Genomic DNA, 17,888 nt, shown 5'->3' on the forward strand with positions numbered 1-17,888 from the left:
TTTCCTCTCCTTCCTTGCCTTAGGTGTTTTCTGTCACTTTTCTGTTGACTTCCAGTGTTCTCTCAGATGATCTATTTAAAGTATGATTTATTTACTCACTATTTTGGTTTCTCGTAGTGGAGAAGGTGAGTATAAAATGCATCTAGTCAGCCATCCTTCCTTATACAACACACTTTTAAAATGGGCAAAATATTTGAACAGGCACTTTACCGAAGAAGATATATGAATGATGAATAAGTACATATAAGTACATTAAAATATATTCAACATGCAATTCTCTAAAAGACTTAGGAAAATTCTCATATGATGGTAATGATATGATTTTAAAAATATTTCTAATCTATCACCTCCACCCCACATAAAAACAGCAACTAAAGTGGCAAATGGGTACAGTGATATATGCCTGTAATCACAGCTACTGGGGAGGCTGAGGCAGGAAGATCACTTGAACCCAGGAGTTTGAGATGAGTTGGAGCAACACAGAGGGACTCCATCTCAAAAATAATAATAATAATAATAAAAATAAAAGAAAAAAGAGAAAATAGAAAAGAAAGGCTTGTATGAAGGGAGCTGTTTGAATTGATCATTCAGTCACACATCAAACTCCTTGTTTCTACTTCTTCCCTTTTCTCACTACTACACTTGACTAGTCTTAAATAAAATGAAAAAAACAAAAACCCACAGACAATATCTACAACAAAACTATGTGATAAATTATCCCCAGTGTTAGTAACAAGTGCTTGGTGCTGCAGTGAGAAACCAGCACTTAGACAGAAAATTTTTTAACAAGGCAAATTTACTTTTGCAGAAGGGTGCTGCCTGCATCTGTCTGATCGCAAGAGCGATGAAAGGAGAGAAGGGTTTTTATTCCTAACGCAGCTTGTCTCTACTACTGTGTCCTGTCTCCGTTGGCTGAAGTTGGACCGCACAATCTAAACTGAACCCAATTGGCTAACTTGAAAGACAGCTTTTGGAGGAAGAGCTGTCACAGTGGGAGGGGTAAATTACAGAGTGAGTAGTAGATGTGGGTTCTGTAGATTAAGGACTGGCAGGAGAGTTGTTTACTGGAACTAGGAGCAGGGAGGCACAAAGGATAAGGAAGTTGGACCTTGAAAGTAGAGAACAAAGAAACTAAACAAACTAAACTTTTGAAGAGGAACTTCTCTTGGATCTGACACCCAAGAATTTCCAAATCTGAGAGTGTGTGATAAGCCACTGATGGCTATAAGACCCCCACCGCATAAACATCATCTTTGTAGGAAGCAGCAGAAGGAAGCTTTGGGTAGCTAATGGGCCTAAGAACTGAAGAACTCCCAAGTCACCCAAAGGTACTCACTGAAAACGCAGAGGACCAACAGACAACAGCAGACAAACTGCTGTTGTACAATAAGTTTACCTTAAGTGATGAAGGGACTTGAGCAGGTGGGCCCTATGAGTTCTCAAACTTCACCAGCTGAAGTTCCCTTCCAGGACACATCCCTGCTTTGAGGAGACTCACCTGGGAATAAAAATCCGTATTAAATAGGACAGGGACAAAAAGGGTAAAGGAAAGGGAAGATCCAGATACAAATGGGGTGGGAACTGAATCAGATCTTAGAAAGGACAAGAAACAGCCCTCCTGACCAAATCCCTACTGCCACACCCCCCAAACCGAGGTTCAGAAAAATCAATTAGAAGTAGATATATAGGCCGGGCGCGGTGGCTTAAGCCTGTAATCCCAGCACTTTGGGAGGCCGAGACGGGTGGATCACGAGGTCAGGAGATCGAGACCATCCTGGCTAACACGGTGAAACCCTGTCTCTACTAAAAAATACAAAAAACTAGCCAGGCGAGGTGGCGGGTGCCTGTAGTCCCAGCTACTCGGGAGGCTGAGGCAGGAGAATGGCGTAAACCCAGGAGGCGGAGCTTGCAGTGAGCTGAGATCCGGCCACTGCACTCCAGCCTGGGCGACAGAGGGAGACTCCGTCTCAAAAAAAAAAAAAAAAAAAAAAGAAGTAGATATATAGGCAAAGCTCACATATCGGCTCCCAAGTCCCCAGGTGATGCCACATTTGTGGCAAGGTCATCACTGGGAGATCAAATTTTATAGTCAGTCCTCAGATTGGGAAATATTTTCTAGCAATGTCTGTATGTAATAATATTTTACTGATATAAAACAACTGGTGGTCATGTGGGGTTTGCTGTCACACAAATTGTTGTGATGACAGTCAAAGTGGTATACTCAGTTTATAAGATGCAGTAGGACAGAGATCATTGTCATGGGCAATGTATGCAACTTGCCTCTGACAAGTCTGCAGCAAATTCTTGACTTCTTCATCCCCCATAAAATTCTGCATCACAGATATCTGGTAAACACCTGTCAGCTGCCATTGCTGTGTTTGCAATGAGCCTGGTTTTATGGACTCTAACAGTTGAGTTACAGGAGTGAGGTTATGAGGGCTGGCATACGTAGATTACAACTGCTTCACTAAATAGAGATAGGGTGGAGGGTAGATAGGGCATAAAATTCTAATTCAAGAACAGAAACCATCCTTCTTTTGGGAATCCTCCTAAGACGGAGGACTTCCTAAGGAACATTGTTTCTAAAACAGGACTAACAATTAACACATACACTCTATGTATGTACATAAAATATTTGAGGGCACAGAATATTTTATCTTCAGTGCCTAATCCCATGCCTGTTAGGTAGTTATTGCTCAAAAGGGTTATAAAGGCCATGAAAGGGAAAATAAACAATGTAACTATAGTTCCCATATTCTGAAATCCAAACAACTTTGAATTTCCAACAAGGTCTGAGATGTGCTTTGCTTTAAAATTCTACAAATACATTTCTAAGTGACAGCAGAAGAATAATTAACTCGTCCCACCCTCCTGGTTAACTCAGAAAGTGTTCTAGACCAGGTGCATAATACAGTCAGCGGAGCCTGGAGAAATAGAAACAATTGATTTGTCTTAGAAAAGGTCATAGAAGAGGCTGACACTTTCTTTTCCTTTCCATTTCCTGCTAAGCATGCAACTTCTCAGCCTCAGCAATTATGGAGGCCAATAATTAGAGGCCAATGGCTACAGAAATGGCCAAAGGGTAGCAGCATATTCAAAATATTTTTATTGCAGTGGTGTGCATAATCAAGAATTAGTTGCAATCATTCCGTTACTGAAACAATCTGCAAATCAAAACACCCCAGATAAACTAGGTCCAAATTCCACTTCAACCACCCATATTGCTGTAACAACTTTGAATAGTACTTATCATGTGGAAAAAAAATAGGTACCTTCTTCTTTTCTTCTTTCATATACCTTATCCTTGTATAAACAGGTCAAAGATGGAAGATTAGTCAAACTCAACATTGTCATAATATGTACCTGCTGATACCAGTTCTCTGCACTTTGGGCTCTTCCCTTATGAGGTTTAAATATATGCCCAGGCTAGGCGTGGTGTGTCTCACGCCTGTAATACCACGCTTTGGGAGACTGAGGCAGCACGTGGATCACTGGAGGTCAGGAGTTCAAGACCAGCCTGGCCAACATGGTGAAATCCCATCTCTACTAAAAATACAAAAATTTGCCAGGTGTAGTGGCACATGCCTGTAATCCCAGCTACACGGGAGGCTGAGGCAGGAGAATCGCTTAAACCCGGGAGGTGGAGGTTGCAGTGAGCTGAGATTGCCCCACTGCACTCCAGCCTGACTGACAGAGCTAGCCTCCATATTAAAAAAAAAAAAAGGCCAGAGGCAGCAGCTACCAAGGGTCTTCTGGCGTTTTCTGGAATTTCTTGGATTCATCAGTTATTCTGTTTACTACAGGATCTTCAACACAAAGTTGAAATGACCTCAATTTCCTCATCTGCAAAATGAGTTTTATACTAGCAACTTCACAGTGCTATAAATAGGATTACGTAGACTAACAAAGTACCATTTATAGTGCTTAATGGCAACTATTATTAATACATGATTTATTTTACAGATTAATTAACATCAGGTACGTTGCTGAGTATTGAGAATTACAAAGTACTTTGATGCATTATGCTCTGTAACATGAGATGATTTTCTCTTAAGACTGGACTTTACTCACCTGTGTTTGCACAAATACCAACAAATACATGTACCCAGGTCTATAATGGGGCTTACAAAACAGTTTGTAATTCAAACCAAAAAGTACCTGAGACAGAAGTCAATCGATTTAGGCTTATTTTGCCAAGGTTAAGGACCCCGCCCGTATAACACAGCCTCAAGAGGTCTTGAGAACATGCGGCCAACGTGTTTAGGTTATAGTTCTTGGTTTTATGCATTTTAGGAAGACAGAAGTTACAAGCAAAGGCATAAATTGATACATGTAAGGTATACATTGGTTCAGCCCAGAAAGGTAGGACATCTTGATGTGGGAGGGCTTCCAGGTCATAGGTGGATTCCAAGACTTCGCTTGGTTGAAAGAGTTGAGCTTTGCCTTAAGAGTTGAAGTCAGCATAAAGAAATGTTAAAGCTAGGGGAGGTTGTGGAAGCCAAGATTCTTATGTAGATGAAGCCTCCATGTAGTAGGCTTCAGACAGAATAGATGGTAAATATCTCTTGTCGAAACTTAAAAGGTGTCAGACTCTGGAAAAGACCTAGCAAGTGAAGGAGGTTCTCTACAGAATGTAGATTTCATCCACAAGAGATAGCTTTGCAGGGCCATTTCAAAATATGCCAAAGAAATTTGTTTTGGGATAAAATACTTGATTTACCTCAGGGCCTGCTGTTATGTGATCCTGTACCAGAGTCTCGCTGGAATTTGGTATATTATTGTTAAAGTCTGTTTTGTCATTGTTACGATCTCTATTTTCACATTAACGCTGGTGAGCTTTCCTGAACTTCAAAGGGAGGATGTAACAAGGTATGTCCAACCCCTTCTTCCTGTGATGGCCTGAACTAGTTGTTCAGGTTTCTTGGAATTCCTTAGCCATGAAGGGGTCCATTCAGTCAGTTGGGGGGCTTAGAATTTTATTTTTCGTTTACATCATCAGTTTTTAGACCTGTTAAAGAAAACAGTCCTTTGAAACATCATGTAGGCCACAGGGCTGCAGGAAAGTCTTCTAGACATGCTTCCAGCTATTTTTCAAGAGCTAGGCTGATAGCAACTAGACTTGAAAAGCGAGTATTACTGACTTGCCTACCTCCAGCAGGTGACTGAGGCAAAAATTAGCAGTCTATTTGAAAAGTTCCACAGTGTTGGCTGGTCTACCCTTATTTTCCTAACTAGAAAAACCTGAAGTCTTGCAACCAGAGTAATAGGGATGTATTAATAGAATCCTACCTGCTTCTGGAACCTATGTCTAAATCTGGGAGTTTTGTGTATTATCTCTTAGTAAGGAAAATGCAGAGAAGGCTGTTGTTTCTATTTTATTTTTTTTATGTCCTGCCCCAAGGATCTCAATTTCTCTGAGAAGAGTCTTTTCAGTCTCATAGCACTGAAGTAGGAAGAAAAGCTGAGACAGTTGTTTTTTTCCACTATAAATGGCACTTGCATGGTATGACTATCTAAAAGAGACTAATTAGAAAACCAGGCCCTTAACCTAATTTTCATAATGCAAATACTGACAGAAAGCTTCAGGGAGCAAAGCTGCACAGACAGAAGAGAAAAAAACACTATCCTGTCTCCCCAAAACTAGGCTTCTCATCTCACGAAGGCAAAAGACAGAAAAATATCTAAGAGAAAGAATCCGACAGGCGTGGTGGCTCACACTTGCAATTCCAGCACTTTGGGAGGTTGTGGTGGGAGGATTGCTTGAGCCTAGGAGTTCAAGACCAGCCTGGGCAACATATTGAGACCCTGTCTCTACAAAAGATAAAAAAAAAATAAAATAAAAAAATTAGCAGGGCATGGTGTGACACATCTGTAGTCCCAGCTACTTGGAAGGCTGATGTGGGAGAATCACTTGAGACCAGGAGGTCAAGACTGCAGTGAGCCATGATTGTGCCATTGCACTCCAGCCTGTGTGATAAGAGTGAGACTGTATCTCAAAAAACAGTAATTAAAAAAAAAAAAAAACATAAAACATAGGAAAAAGAGGGCCGGGCGCGGTGGCTCACACTTGTAATCCCAGCACTTTGGGAGGCCAAGGCGGGTGGATCACGAGGGCAGGAGATCGAGACCATCCTGGCCAACATGGTGAAACCCCGTCTCTGATAAAAATAAAAAAAAATTAGCCGGGCGTGGTGGCAGGTGCCTGTAGTCCTAGCTTCTAGGGAGACTGAGGCAGGAGAATGGCATGAACCCAGGAGGCGGCGGAGCTTGCAGTGAGCAGAGATCACACCACTGCACTCCAGCCTGGGCGACAGCGAGATTCTGTCTCAAAAAAAAAAAAAAAATAGGAAAAAGAAAAAGAAACTAATGGTCTCCCGAAGAGCAACTATGGCTGGAGCAAAATTAGCGTTTCCAATTAAGAACCTTTTTTTTTTTTTTTTTTGTTTTTTTTTATCAATCAAATCAATTTTTTATCAATTAAATAGATTTTCTTATCTGTATGTATCCAAGGATATATATTTCACCAGTATATACTTATGTAATTTATATCAAAACTGTATTTTTTTCCATAATACTTGTTGAAAAAGTTTCCCAAAGCACCCAAATTGTTAATGCAGAGAAAAATCTATAGACTTTCATTCCAACTTAATTTTCCACATTAGCCATCTTAGAAATAATGTAAAATAAATATCCGAATTCAACTTTATTTTACCAGTAGTATTACCCAATTCAGAAGGCTGTCATTTTAATCAACAAATATTTATTCTCCCAGTACAACAAACAAAAGTGTGAACATGGATTGCTTGGGTCTAAATGGTTTAAAATCTGGGAATGGGCCGGGTGCAGTGGCTCATGCTTGTAATCCCAGCACTTTGGGAGACCGATGGGGGAGGACTACTTGAGCCCAGGAGTTCAAAATCAGCCTGGGTAGCACAGTGAGACCCCATCTCTACAATATACTTAAAAATCAGCCGGGCATGGTAGAGTGTGCCTGTAGTCCCAGACATTTGGGAGGTTGAGGTGGGAGGAACACTTGAGCTGAGTTTGAGGCTGCAGTGAGCTATGATGGCACTACTGCACTCCAGGCTAGACCACAGAGTGAGAATCTGTCTCTAAAAATAAGAATAAAATAAAATCTGAGAATGTAGCACACGGAAGATGTTGAATTGAGGCTAGTTTAAAGAATAATAAAATTAAGAATCCTTCTATCTTAAAATAATTTCAGTAATGACAAAATACAGTTTTTAAAATTAACCTCTTCCCAAGGTGTCCAGTATGGGACTCAAACTATAAATCTTTAACTGGAAGAATATGACATCTCTTTTCTTGATGTGGCGTTCTGTCAAAAATACTACTATTCTCACACATACACAGAACAAAGCATAGCTAAATAGACTGAAAAGAGGCTGCCATGTGAATGGAAAGAAACAAATGAATATGAGAAAAAGAACAGTTAACAGAGAGTTGGGTGATCTTTGATCTAAGTTCAGGGTAATAGTTAGATATAAGCAAACTGTATATGCAAGTAATGCAGATATTTTCAGCTTACATTTGGCAAAAGACAGTCCAAATTCCCACTGTCATCAATGAACCACATGAAATACCATCTCAGAAAAATGTGTTCCAAAACTGTACAGTTTATATTCTGGTCAGGCTGTATGTAACTCTCACATCTCTAAGGGCATGCATTAGCAGTTCTGCAGTTTACAAAAGGAAAGCATTCAAATAAAGATATCATAACAGTGGAATATGCCTGGAAAAAATGAACTACTTTTTCCCTTACACATTGAGTTTTGATTTCAGTGTTAAAATTAAGATCAAGATCATCCACAAAAGCAGTATCAAGTAAGTGTGTGTTGGACAGCAGGAACTTCAAAATGACGACATGACCACAGAAAACAGTAAGTACAGTACAATGCACATGTAGCTGTAGATGACACAGAAAAAATAGCTAATGTCCATAGAAATTAATCAACCAAAATGTCAAACCAATAAAGATTAAATTTTGGCATAACTGAGTAATTTGGTCACCTATTACAAATGAACTCTTGTTAGCCAAAGATTATTTTTTTCAATGTTCAACTCTTCACATATCCTATCCTAGATAATACCTTTAGTTTTTATCTAGAGATTCTCATTTTAGACATTTCTTAAATGAGAATAACACCAGAATAGTATCACAACTTCTGTAACACTAGCAAAAATGGACTACGCCTAACCTCCATCCAGTATTTTCATATGAAATATTTAAAATACATCTTTATAGATTCAAAGATGACTATATAGTCATGTCCTATTGAACAATGAAATTTAATTCCTATGAAACTTTCATAGTCTTTGATACTTCGAAAAGTATTCAAAGGATACAAAATATTAAGTTAATGTGTCAGACAATAAATGCTTTCAGATCTTTTAAGATAAACTTCTTGAATAATAATAAAAAAAACCCCTAAGTTCATTCATCTTTATATGCCCAGACTAAAAGTATAGTGTTTGTATATAAAAGTACTCAACCAGCATTGATAAATTGAAGGTATTAATTTGCAACAAATGATCAGGATTTTTAAAAGTCTTGAAAAACAAATAGAGCAGTTAAAACAAATTACTAATTCAAGAATGATACAGAGAATGTAAGTCTTTTTATAGAAAAATGTAAAACTCCCACAATATTGCAAGCTTCCAGAATCAAGCATGCAGTGCAATGATGAATACTGAATTTTATGTTGATGATTACCTCTAGACAGGGTATAGGGCTAATAGAATCATGGAGGTATACAAAAGTCCTCAAAACAGCATTTATTTAAATCTAAAACAAATGTTATAATGTTAATTTTGATAAAACAGGATGGATATGGTGCTCATCATTTTGTTTTCTTGTTTGCATATTTACATTTTTTTTAAAGAAATGAGAACACCAGAACTTTGCAGAATCAGCAGTGCGTATTAATGCACCAGCAGCATTTACCAGCTAGTCATCTATTTTATAAAACATCATTCATTTGAAGATCTCTAATCAAAAAATCAGGGATGTCTGCATGTCATAATTTCAATATACAGTTGTGACACTTAGATTTACAACTGAGTACAATTTTTCCTCCACTTGTATTTAATTCCATGACTCACCACCCTATAGCCTGAAAGGAACCCAAATGGCATGTGTTAGTTTAATCCAAAAATTTTCAAAGTACATTCTCATTTACAATTGTCATAGATTGTAAATTGTCATAGATTATAAATCAGAAACTTTGAAAAATTTTGGATTAAACACATGCCATTGGGTTCCTTTAGGCTATAGGGTGGTGAGTCACAGAATATAGTACATGGAAGGTATTGAATTGAGGCTAGTTTAAAGAATACAATTAAGAATCCTTTCATCTTAAAATACATTATTTCAGTAATGACAAAATAGTTAAACACAGTTTTTAAAGTTAACCTCCTCCCAAGTTTTCCAGTATGGAACTCAAACTATAAATCTTTAATTGGAAGAATATGACATCTCTTTTCCTGATGTGGAGTTACAATTTATGATGACTGTAAATGAGAATGTACTCAGGTCAAGAAAGATAGAAAAAAATGTAATCTACTATAATGCCTCCTTTATTCATAATAAACAATAGAACATTAAAAGCCAGAGACATTCCACAGGATAACCCCATGTTTCCCAAGATCACTTCAACCCAAGATCCTTTCTTTCTAACCTTTGTATCTTCTTTCTAGAATTTGTGTTCTGAGAATATTTTATATGTCGTGTCCCTTCGGGAATAATTCAGTTTCTGAAAATCCCATGTTGAAATGGTCCTTCTTCATCTTTTCATAGCACACATACTATATTTACAGCTCCCAGTGTTTGTCAGCTTGTTTCTTTTACTTACTCATTAGTGCTACTTTTTTTTAACCTTAGAAGATCTATCCAAAAAAGTGTTGTCAAGGTCACATAACCCAACAGTTAATATGACATCATTTTAAAGGTGTCCCTGGGTCATATTTTGTAAACCAAAAGCAACACAAAGTTTTCTTATTAATAGGGAAAGCATTAAAAATCTTTTTATCTTTTCTCTAAATTAGCATATGATAACTTCATTGGCTAAAAAACTCAAATGACTAAGCATTAATTAGAAAATATTTCAACTATGGGTGATAAAAAAGATCTTATTGCCATTTTTTTTAAGCCTCAAACTGATTTTTCCAATTTTATCAACTAAAGTTTGGCTTGAAAATGTCCTAATCCAAGTCACATATGACAATCTGTATGCAGACACATGGATATCCTAAACATGTGTTGTTTTTCCTATGGTCTGTCTCCTTGAAAGCAAAGTACCATAAAACTAGTAAGAGGAGACTCTGGTAGGGGATTTTACTGCATGTTGTTTAATAAGAATAAACACATATTTTAAAGAAAAATATCAGATTTTCCTTTGAAATATCTTACCTTTAAGGTGTATATGAATTAAAATAAAATGCATTAACAAATCCATTATTTGAGGAAATTTCTATTCAAAGAAAATTGCTTTAAATTGCCAGGTGAGTCAAAGCTGCTTGGATTTCCAAACTTTTACCATCAATTATTGATTGTATTTTGACACGGAAAGGAGAAAAGACCTGGTAGTAAAGTCACAAGAATTTTATTATAGCAAACACTTTCATGGCATTTGACAGAACTCAGAACTATTTATAAAGAAAGAAAGAAAAATCAAACAACTAAAAGATACATTTCACATAATAGGAAAATACAAAAATAGAAGCCAAGTGACAGAATGAAAAAGTTAGCTAAGCAATGGATTTGAAAAACTTTGATTCTAACTATCTGACTTGTTGCTAATTGTCCAAACAGATAATAATTTAAGATGGTCTTGTGAGACTTCCTAGAAGTAAAAAGCAATTATTGAAAAAATGTTCAAATATTTTATAAATACCAAATACCAAAAATATTTTCATTGTACTTTCTGACTTGCTTCAGTGAAGGTGTCCTTTTACAGCACTCTGTTTCTTGTTTCAAATTCTCATCTAGAGATGTTACTTTCTTCCAAAGTGATACTCCCAAGTTACCACAATATTCCTGATTAAGAAAACACTAGAGCTGTCCCACCTGAGGAAAAGAGAGAACTGCAGAACAATCTGTAAAGTTCCTAGACAGTTCAATCAAGTTAAGAATGGTCCAGCTGAGATATTTTGTTACTCCAGCACTTTTCAAGTATCATTATGAAATCATAATTCTATCTCAGTGTGAGATTTCTTATATAAATAGGAAGAATTTCATTTCTGTAAACATTTGCAGGGCCAGCTGTTTCTGTGAATAGATTTGTTTCCCTTTAAGAGAGCCGCTCCAGTGAAAAATCTTTTCTTACATCTCATGTCCAGATCCAAAGAGAAACCCAATGTTTTTCTGTGAAACGACAGAAATACTCAAGTAATATAAAAGCTTCCTGTAATCAAGGAATTGTCTAACTATTACAAGCATGTAATCACTCCTTACAGATTCCTAAAGAATTAAAAATGTTCTTCAGTTACTCATAGTTCATCAGATGTACTGTTGGCCTTTGCTAATTCACATTCTTCACTGGTTTGACAACTCTGAAGGATGTCCTTGTAGTGGTTCTTCAGATCTTCATAAAATGAAACAGTTTCTTGTGAGTAAGCCAAGGGTAACACCTTTTCATTTAATAACATCTGCACTCGGAATTGTTCTTTAGGAGTCTTAGCATTTTCACAGTGGTAAAGCACAAATATCAGGTTCGAGGCATAAGGTACAATGTGACCGCTTCGGAACTTCCGATGCGTTTGTTCCTTGTAATTGTAAGCTGTAAGGGGTTCCTTGTCTTTGAAGTAGCCCATGAGAGAAAGCAGTGGAAGAAGGGTCTCGGCATGACCAAACTGGAGGATGACTGGAGAAGAAATTGGCTGAGACCTTCAAACAGAAATAAAGGGAAAATAAGGTATATACATTCTTGCCATAGAACACAGTATTTACACTTAGGAGTAACTTTCCCATCTTTTTTTAGTTTAAATAATCCCATCTATTTTTTAAATCTTTATATACATTACTCAAGCATACGGCTGAAATTCCATGTGGCAGAGAACTAAACTTTTTATACTGAAAGTGAAGTTCCGAAATTCAGGATCACTGTACTGTTGTAAATCCATATAAAACAGTGTGCATACATATTTTCCTTTGTTTAAAGAGAGACAAGTGTCTTATAGATACAAGAACTTGAAACAGATGTGTATTTCAACACTGTATTGCCTTTCTGTGCATAAAACTGAGCAAACTGGCCCTTAGTAAATATTACTCCATGGAGATTAATCCTTCAATGGTTTACAAAACCCACAAAAGGTTAGTGATGTAACCTACTGTGGCAGAAACAACGCGTCTCTGGTTGGGAGTGGGAGTATAAAGTGCCAGGAATACAAACCACTTTAAACACTGACCTAAATCAATTCTTTTTCTTGAAGTTTTCTATGATTTTTTTTTTCTGGTAAAGAATTTTTATAAGAAGCAGCGAATGGCTGCTTAGCCTTTTCCCTACTTTTATAGAAAAAATTTTGAAATCATAATTCTATGATTTCTCACATAGAATTACAAAATTCTATGATTTTGAAATACATAATTCTATTTTTCTTAAATATAATTTGTAAACCTATTCAAACATGACTGTCTGATTTTTGCTACCACTCATCAGGTTATCAATTTAGTGCATCTGGATTTTCTGGGAGGACAGAAGCAGCAGTTCTAGACCTTCCTGATTCCCTCTGCCCTCAATACACATAAACAGAGCAAGTAGATAGCAAATCCAAAAACCCATGGGAAACATTTACAACATAACTAGGTGGAAAAGTATTCTCTATGAACCACTCCAAGTAGCATCCAGTCTCAAGCACTAGATATTATCAGTATCTGTTGAAGAAAGCAGAGAGAAGTCACAGAGCATCTGAGCAATCTGAGAACAGGAGAATCCCAAACAGCCAATAGGTATTCACTGGAAGCACTGTGGGTGAATTGGAGATAGTAGCTCAAATTGGGAAGTATTTAGTCCTCTCCAGGACTTGGTGAGTGCAAGGCAGGCCTGCAGTGACTCCTGGGGCTGGAGAAACCTGGAGCTCCTGTGAACTCTCCAAACACAGGGCTCACACTAGAGAAACTGCTGGGAGTGAAATTTCAGCCAAGCAGGAGAGGGACAGAAGAGATAAAGGAAAAAGTAAGTCCACATGAAAGTAGGGGGAGAGGAACAGAGCCAGGAAATCTCAGAAAACAACCCATCATACTTCTGAACAGTACACACACCAGAACGGGGTGGGGGTGGGGGAGGCTCTGTGAGATGAGACAAGCAATCTGACACAAACCTTTTTCTAAATGTTCAGGAAAACAATTCATATTAAAATAACTACAGAAAAGCATGTAAGAAAAAATGAGCAGAATAACTTCCATATATAAGAGTACGCTAGAAATATATACTCAAAAAGTACACTGAAACTGTTAACAGTATTTCAAAATAAGCTAAAAGACAATTATTCACTACTTTGAGATTAATATTCTCTAAAAGGTGTAAGACTTAAAAGCCATTCATCAACAGGATACCAAGCCTCTCTTCATAACTGGTATACTTTAATTAGGTCATTTAAAATACCTAAAACCTGTATTTATTTCCAAGAAGCAGCCTCTTAGGTCTGAAGTTACCAAGCAGTAGCATTCAGAACACAGCTATATTTAGTTTGGCCAGCACAAGTATTTTTAAATTTTGCATTACTTATCAGTATTTAAAAATTGAGAGGTTTAAGATTCTTAAAAATCCAGATTTTTGGCTCTTCTTAGAAATCTGAAAGATCTGGCAACACAAGTCCATATATACCCATAAGACCATAATCAGCTAAACAGGAATAAGGTTACCCAACCTCTAGACAGGGCACATACTTGTTGCACCGCACATGTATCATTCCACATTGTCTAACGTAGGATGAATTCATTCCTTTGTTACTTGCCTGGCCCCTTTATACATCTCAGTATATTCAAGTCTAAGCTAATACCACTGTCATCATCTAAATAATGAAATTTAATAAGGATACAAGTTAAGAGAAAAACAAGTAATATAAATATACTGGTTTACATTTTAAATCCTTTAGCCATTAGGTAGAAACCTAAAAACCTCAAAGCCAGAAGCAATCCTAAATTCAATGCTCAGTTATTGCTCACCATGGAATCTATTAGGACACAAAACAGGTCAGGGAGGATAGCAGCAACAGCAGCAACACCTCCACTATCTAACCAGAAGAATTTATTGTCAGTAACTCTCTCCGCTTTCCCCCATGCAAGAACTCTAATAAACTAGGGACAACATATGACAATATATCCAAACTACTGTCATTTCAGCAAGTAATTTATACGCCATTTGTAAACTTTACATTCTTTTTTCTATCAAGTGTGTGAGATCCAGTGCATAATTTACACTATGTACAGCTTCACTCAGATCAGCCCCTTTTTAGGCACCCAATAACCACATGTTGCTGGTGGCTACTACGCTGGAGAGCACAGGACAGACAGTGGTATGGACAGTTTTACATACTTAGATTCAAAAGTTAATCAAATAAATAGCAAATAGGAGAAAAGATACAAGAAAAACAAAAACACACACATGAAAACTATAAATTGGGGGAAGGAAAGAGACCAAAAGGGCTAGCACAAATTATGAGTTCAAAGTTCATTAATTGCATCCAAGCTATAGAAGAAATGAAATCTAGACTGTGACTCAGATTTAAGTTGTAAATTTCAAGGTTCCTTGGGTTTATACAAAAGGCAGGAAACACTTTCCCCCTCCCCTTTTTTTTTACTGCCTTACTGTCAGTGATATGTTAAATCAGTGAATTCTTCAGAAGAAATCTGAGGAAAATTATACTTAAAAATGCTTATCGGAAGTTTTATGGGAAATCAAGGAAGTTTATATATTAGATTCTCACAGTAAACCATCCCATCAAAAACAAATTACTGTCTTCTACCATTTGATGAATCCAATTTGTTTTAAAATTGTATTTTAGAATTCCAGACAATTTTCAATAGGAAGCAAAAGTGCTAACTCTTTATAAAGTCCATAAGTATTGATTATCTTCTTACATAGAGCAATGTCTATTATACAAAGTTGAAACACATCAAAAAAACCCCAATATCTTAAAGGTCTAGTTAAATGCACTAGTAAAACAATAATAAAACAAGGATAATAGTTTACAAAAACTAGAGCCATTAAAAGCAAGAACAAGATTTGGCTTAGAAATTGAAATGTGCCTGTAGGGAATAATAAACTTATAATTTTATTTTTATAATTTATATATTTTTACAATAACCAACTATAAATATTTTAAGTTTGTTGATAATGAAAAGTATTTAAAAAGAGCACAATTTCATTCATAATCATTATTTTTCTACTTTTATCCTTTGTGACTTAACGTAGCTCGCTACTCAAGAAAAAGCCACTAGCTGATGATGCTCGTATTCATACAAAAGGCCCTGGGCAAATTAGCTGCACTCAATTTTCCAAAACGTAATAAAGAAGAGACTTTTCAAAAGATCCATCTGGTTAATTTGTTAGATGTGACATGCCCTGTCATTTCATGCCAAGTGCCAGGCACCATGCTAGTTTCTTCTTGGAAGAGGAGGGGAGGGGAGAAGAATAGTGGCACAAAAGAACAAAAACACAAATGAAACATTTCTGGCTCTTGCAGATTTGCATGTGTCTGTTAGAGAAACCTAGAGAAGAACAAATCCATCTGTCTGAGGAAGAATTGAATGCACTTTGCTGGGGAGGTGGTGTTTGAGCTGGGTCATGAATACATTCCTACTAAGTCTTAAAACAGAAATGCTGCTCATTGTAGCCTTAGCAAAGTAATTGCTTATCGTATGATACAGCTACTATCATATCCTTTTAGAGAGGGAAAAACTAAGCAGCTTGAAAACTAGAGGGCATAACCTAGTTATGAGCAAATTTTAGGGCAGATTACTCAATCTCCCTCAGGCTTCATTCCTGCCAAATGAAGATAAGCTACTTCCCTTGCAAAGCTGTTGGATTTGAGCTACAGAAAAATACTCGCATATTTGCTATCAGATTGATCGATGGCTCTATGGCAAACACTACCACAGTGATAGCAAACAGCCACAGTGGCAGCAAGAGCCACAGCAGTTCTAGTAGTGAAGTGACCCAGCACACAAATCAGTGGTGTGCTGAGTTTAGAATCCAGGAGATGAGTTCAAGTCAGTTCTCCTAAAATATCATCAGTACCTAACACTTTATTCTAAAGGTAAACACAGTATCAAGTAACAAACTCATTTCATTGAATAGCATATTTTAAAATTCATCAGACATCCAAAAGTGCTAAAGATCCAAATGCAAAAGCAAAACCACAGGTATACCATAAATTAAATCGTATGGAAACAGCTTATACCAAAAAATTTTACTTGGAAAAAACTTAATGCCTTTGATAAGAAAATACTTGTTTATGAGGAGTAAATAATTGAGGAACTTAGTAACTTCTTAGTCACTTAAATTTACTTTCAAATCATTGTTGATTAAAATCATTTAAAATCAAGTAATCCCAGCACCTAGGGAGGCCGTGGGCAGATCATCTGAAGTCAAAAGTTTGAGAACGGGTGGGCCAACCTAGTAAAACCCCATCTCTATCAAATACACAAAAAAATTAGCTGGGTGTGGTGACACACGACTGTAGTCCAAGCTACTCAGGAGGCTAAGGTACAAGAATCACTTGAACCAGGGAGGCGGTGGTCGCAGTGAGCCGAGATCACGTCACTGCACTCTAGCCCAGGTGACAGAGTGAGAATCTGTCTCGGAAAAAAAAAAAGAAAAACAAATCATTTAAAATCAAATCAGTTCTTATTTGTGGGAAGAAACGTAGTATTTCAACATACTGACTGAGGAAGACTTCGTTGTCAGTGCTTAGTAACACTCTTCAGCAATATGCAATTTGGCAAAAGCACATGTAAAAAAAAATCCCATAAAATTTTTTAAAAATGATATTATTTTCCTTGTTTTTGTTTAAAGATACAGGAGCTCACTCTGTCACCCGGGCTGGAATACAGTGGCGTGACCATGGCTCACTGCAGCCTCGAACTCCTGGGATCAAGTGCTCTTCCCACGTAGGAATCCCATGTAACTAGGACCACAGGAGCGCACCACCACGCCCCACTCATTTATTTATTTGTTTATTTTTGTAGAAATGGGGTCTTGCCGGGCGCGGTGGCTCAAGCCTGTAATCCCAGCACTTTGGGAGGCCTAGACGGGCGGATCACGAGGTCAGGAGATCGAGACCATCCTGGCTAACACGGTGAAACCCCGTCTCTACTAAAAATACAAAAAAACTAGCCGGGCGAGGTGGCGGGCGCCTGTAGTCCCAGCTACTCGGGAGGCTGAGGCAGGAGAATGGCGGGAACCCGGGAGGCGGAGCTTGCAGTGAGCTGAGATCCGGCCACTGCACTCCAGCCTGGGCGACAGAGCGAGCCTCCGTCTCAAAAAAAAAAAGAAAAAGAAAGAAATGGGGTCTTACGTTGTTGCCCAAGCTGGTCTTGAACTCCTGGCCCCAAGTGATGCTCTCACTTCGGCCTCCCAAAGTGCTGGGATCATAGGTGTAAGCCACCACGCCCAGCTGATTGTTTCTTAAATAAGGCATCGATTCTTTTCCAAGAATGTAAAGGCAAAGACCACATTTCTCAGGTTTTTCATCTGAAATGCACATGCAATAAGAAAAAAATATTCAATGAAAAGCACAGTTCTAAAAAAGCTGATTAAGATAGTTTGGCAGAACGTGTTTCTCAAGACACAGGTCACAAGGACCCTGCTGATAAAACCAGTTGTGGTAAAGAAGCCAGCCACAATAAACATACGTGTGCATGTGTT

At 37.6% G+C, this 17,888-nt stretch overlaps 1 protein-coding gene across 3 annotated transcripts in view; it reads right to left on the reverse strand.

The window, feature by feature from the left end:
- Positions 1 to 10,606: 10,606 nt before the first annotated feature.
- The window catches only part of MINPP1 (multiple inositol-polyphosphate phosphatase 1), a 57,128-nt gene continuing 49,846 nt past the window's right edge, over positions 10,607 to 17,888 (reverse strand). For all 3 annotated transcript variants that reach the window (XM_011938750.1, XM_011938749.1, XM_011938751.1), the window contains one exon: positions 10,607 to 11,905. In XM_011938750.1, coding sequence (XP_011794140.1) covers positions 11,727 to 11,905 — 179 coding nt within the window. In that variant the 3' untranslated portion in view covers positions 10,607 to 11,726. The remainder of the gene's footprint in view (positions 11,906 to 17,888) is intronic.

The sequence above is a fragment of the Colobus angolensis genome, unplaced genomic scaffold (assembly GCF_000951035.1).
Source record: "Colobus angolensis palliatus isolate OR3802 unplaced genomic scaffold, Cang.pa_1.0 Scaffold177, whole genome shotgun sequence".
Classification (NCBI taxonomy): domain Eukaryota; kingdom Metazoa; phylum Chordata; class Mammalia; order Primates; family Cercopithecidae; genus Colobus; species Colobus angolensis.